This window comes from Pinus tabuliformis, chromosome 9, assembly GCF_031772625.1.
Source record: "Pinus tabuliformis cultivar Carrire ecotype Pingquan chromosome 9, CPIR1, whole genome shotgun sequence".
In the NCBI taxonomy this organism is placed as follows: Eukaryota; Viridiplantae; Streptophyta; class Pinopsida; order Pinales; family Pinaceae; genus Pinus; species Pinus tabuliformis.
In genome coordinates, this window is record NC_142307.1 from 930,572,474 (window position 1) to 930,575,927 (window position 3,454).

The 3,454-nt window shown below is 40.3% G+C and overlaps 1 protein-coding gene across 1 annotated transcript; it reads left to right on the forward strand.

Annotated features, from left to right (window-relative positions):
• The first annotated feature begins 260 nt into the window (after positions 1-260).
• Positions 261-617, forward strand: LOC149151806 (U-box domain-containing protein 43-like). The gene has a single exon (XM_089443275.1). It carries the CDS (start codon positions 261-263, stop codon positions 615-617), a length of 357 nt encoding a protein of 118 aa, XP_089299401.1.
• The last annotated feature ends 2,837 nt before the right edge of the window (positions 618-3,454 follow it).

Genomic DNA, 3,454 nt, shown 5'->3' on the forward strand with positions numbered 1-3,454 from the left:
TACAGGAAGACGTTTTATAGGAAAATACAGCAGAGTCTTCCAGAGCAGAGAAGCCTGAGTTTTTCTTCATCAAGTTTGGAGCTTGAAGAAAGGTGAAAATAGCTGAGGTGGATCATGCTATTGATTTTATTGTTCGTTCACTTGCACGTGATATTGCAGAGGGTATGAAAGCCGTGGAATTGCTTTTAGAGCTTTAAAAGGATATGGCTGTGTGTGAATAGATTGGAGAGGTACAAGGTTGTATCCTCCTCCTTGTAACAATGTCAAATAGTGACAATCCTAAAGCTGCTAAGGATGCAAACGAAGTTCTGGAGAATCTCCCATACAGTGAGCATAATGTAGTGCAAATGGCACAGGCGAACTATTTCAAGCCTTTGATACAGAACCTGAGAGAAGGGTCTGACACAATGAAAATTGTTATGGCAAGTAAGTTGTCAGAGATAGGTTTAACAGATCAAAACAACGCTGCATTGCTCAAAGAGGGAGTTGTATTTCCACTTCTTGAAATGATTTCAAATGCTAATTTGAAGTCAAAATTAGCAGCCATTGGGGCACTTCAGAATCTTTCAAGTTTACCTGAGAATGCTTTACAAATGATCAAAGATGGGGTGGTCTGACCCATCTTGGACCTTCTATGCACACCACTGTCAACTGTATTGGCTTTGAGAGAAAAAGCTGCTAATACCTATGCAAACCTTGCTATGTCTACAGCATTGCCCCAAAGAACAAATGATACAACAGCTGCATTATTGGAATCTGATGAGATCATATACCAGCTATTATCTTTAATAAATTTCACACCACCTTCAATACATGGAAGCATTGTTCGAGCATTCCATGCCATTTGTTGTGTACCAGCGGCTGTTGAGGCAAGGAAAAATTTAAGAGAGGGAGGAGCAATTCAAGTATTGCTTCCCTTTTTGTGAAGCTACATACTCTGAAATGTGAGCTTATGTTGTGAAACTGTTGTTTATCTTGTCTCAAGATGGAGATAAAAGAAAATTAGCAGAACATCTTGGAGAAAAATATATGAAATGTTTAGCAAAACTTATTTCAACATCTTCAAATGAAGAAGAGAAAGCTGCCGCAGTCGGAAAGTATTGTCATGTTAGGAACAGAAATTTGAATTAAAGTTAACTAATGGAAAAACAGTGATTTTGCATGAAGTGAATCTACCATGAAACAAACTGGAAAGTTCTGGTGTTGTTCTGGTTAGATTTGTTTATTTCAATACTTTCCAAGGGGTTCACAAGGTCTTTTGCAATAGCCATATTATTCCATGTGAAATAATTCTTAAAAGTGTGATTCGGTATGAAGTTTTGCTCTACTCCTGGTTATACAGCAGATTGAAACAAAACTTGGGAATTCTCATTTTTGGCCTGTTTTGAAGCAATTTCAGATTGAAGGGAAATGCTGATTCATAGCAGTGATATGTGAGCAAGTCATATTTTCTCTGCCCTTGATCTATCTTATGTTCTGTTCTGCTTCTGTTATCAATTCTTAGCAGAGTTCAAATCCAAGATTAAGAATGCCATTTGATTCAGTTAAAGGCCTGGAAACACTTTTTCCCATCCAGCTTTGGCATGCAATATCTATTCTCGGGCAGTTCATTGTACTTGTGTGCTTTTATAATACATTAGACTTGCCATTTGTGTTGGATTCGTCAGCTTTCAGGCAGCAGCACAGTTCAAGGAGAAGGCACCCCCAGCCAAGCAAGCAAAGTCAGAGAAAATTGGTTCTACAGGAAGTTAGCAGACTGTTTCTACAGGAAGCCAGCGAACTGTTTCTACAGGAAGTTTGAAAAGAGGGAAGCCAAAGGAGGAATCGGCCGAGATGTTAGCTAAGGAAGCCACCAGGGCTATCAAAGAATGTGGAGAGAGATTGGTTGCTCAGAGGATGAGCAACACTTTCAGTAGGGGGGTGATGATGAGCCCCAAAAATGGACAATTATTTGGGCTCATTCAACCTCCTAATTTGACTTAATCCACCATTCTCATTAGTTTATTGCATGTTTTTTATTATATTTATGTTAATAGAGTGAATTTGGTTAGTCATTATGCCAACAAGTCTAATGGGTGCTTTGTGTAGCCTTTTTGGTCAATTTGGAGACAAAATTGAAGGTCTTAATGAGCACTTGGCAGCCAAATTCGTGGGAAGACAAGGGAGAGGATTTGTAGGAAGGTGTCCCCTTCATTTATGGGCCCTTACCTCGAATTCTCCACCATCAGCTCAGAGTTCACTGAATCAATCAGCACAAGGGCAGCCAAGCAAGTCAAGTAGGACTGCTGTTAACTCCAAGTTTTGGGCAGCCGAGTCCCTAAAGTTTAGGAGGACTGTTGGGTCCTCAATTTGTATAAATATGAAGGCTTAGGGCCTCATTTTGGTTAGCCAGTGGATGTTAGCTAGTTAGCCAGTAGATAGTAGCTGGTAGATAGTCATTTCGTAGTCTTGTTGTAGCTAGTTTGTAGTTCGATTTTTATGCAATAGATTAGCTTTGCTTTCAGCTCATTCTCAAGCTCTCCTTGTGGACAGTTTTGATGTAACTCTTCATTTCTTGATCAATAAAGATGAATCCAGCTTTGCACCAGCTCTAAATTTCTCTTAGGAGGCTTTAGCTCTTGGGGTTGGGCCCATCTCAAGCGCCCAGTACCTCCTTTGTTTATCTTTATGTGTTTGCTGCGTTCTTAAAATAAAATCTGCTCTTTAGATTTAATTCGTGCTTTGTTACTTAGGTTGCTTTTGATGGTTAAAGTAGCTTTTTATGTTTAGGATAGATTGGTAGGAGTTAGTCATGCGTTTATATCTCTTTGATAATGTTTTGTTCACATGCTGTACGTGATTCTTGTCATGAAGAGGGTTGTTGTTCACTGATTTCATTAAACTGTTAGATAGATCATCTGATATTTTGATTGTATGCAAGACGTAGTTGGTTTGATCAGGTAAACACTATGCAGGGCACCTTCATCACCTCCTCATTCATCTGAGCCTCGTCCAGATCAGCTCCTCCATCACCAAGTCTGTTTCCTCATCTCCCATCTGCTCTTTTGCCAAGTAACCCTACCTTCTTGCTTTTCCATTACCTAAACCTTCTTTGATGCAAGCTAGACTTCCACACCCTCTCATCTATTCTATCCATCAGTCCTTGGGTCATTTCAGGCCCCTAACCTACCTCCCTATCCATTCATGCACCTTACCTCACTCACCCATGCTCTGAAATTCCATTACAGAACATCCTGTAGAAATCCCAGAACATCCTGTAGAACCCCTGCAGACTTCCTGTAGAAGCTCATAAACACGGTTTCTTGGCAGCCAAACTTTGTGAGACTCTCTGGAAGGGTGTTAGGGACCCCTTAGACCCTCTCTGAACCTTCCCAACCTTTCCCAAGCATTTCTCCTCCTTGATCCATCCCTGCACAGTGAAAAGCCAGTTAAAAGCACATGCATGATAATTCTA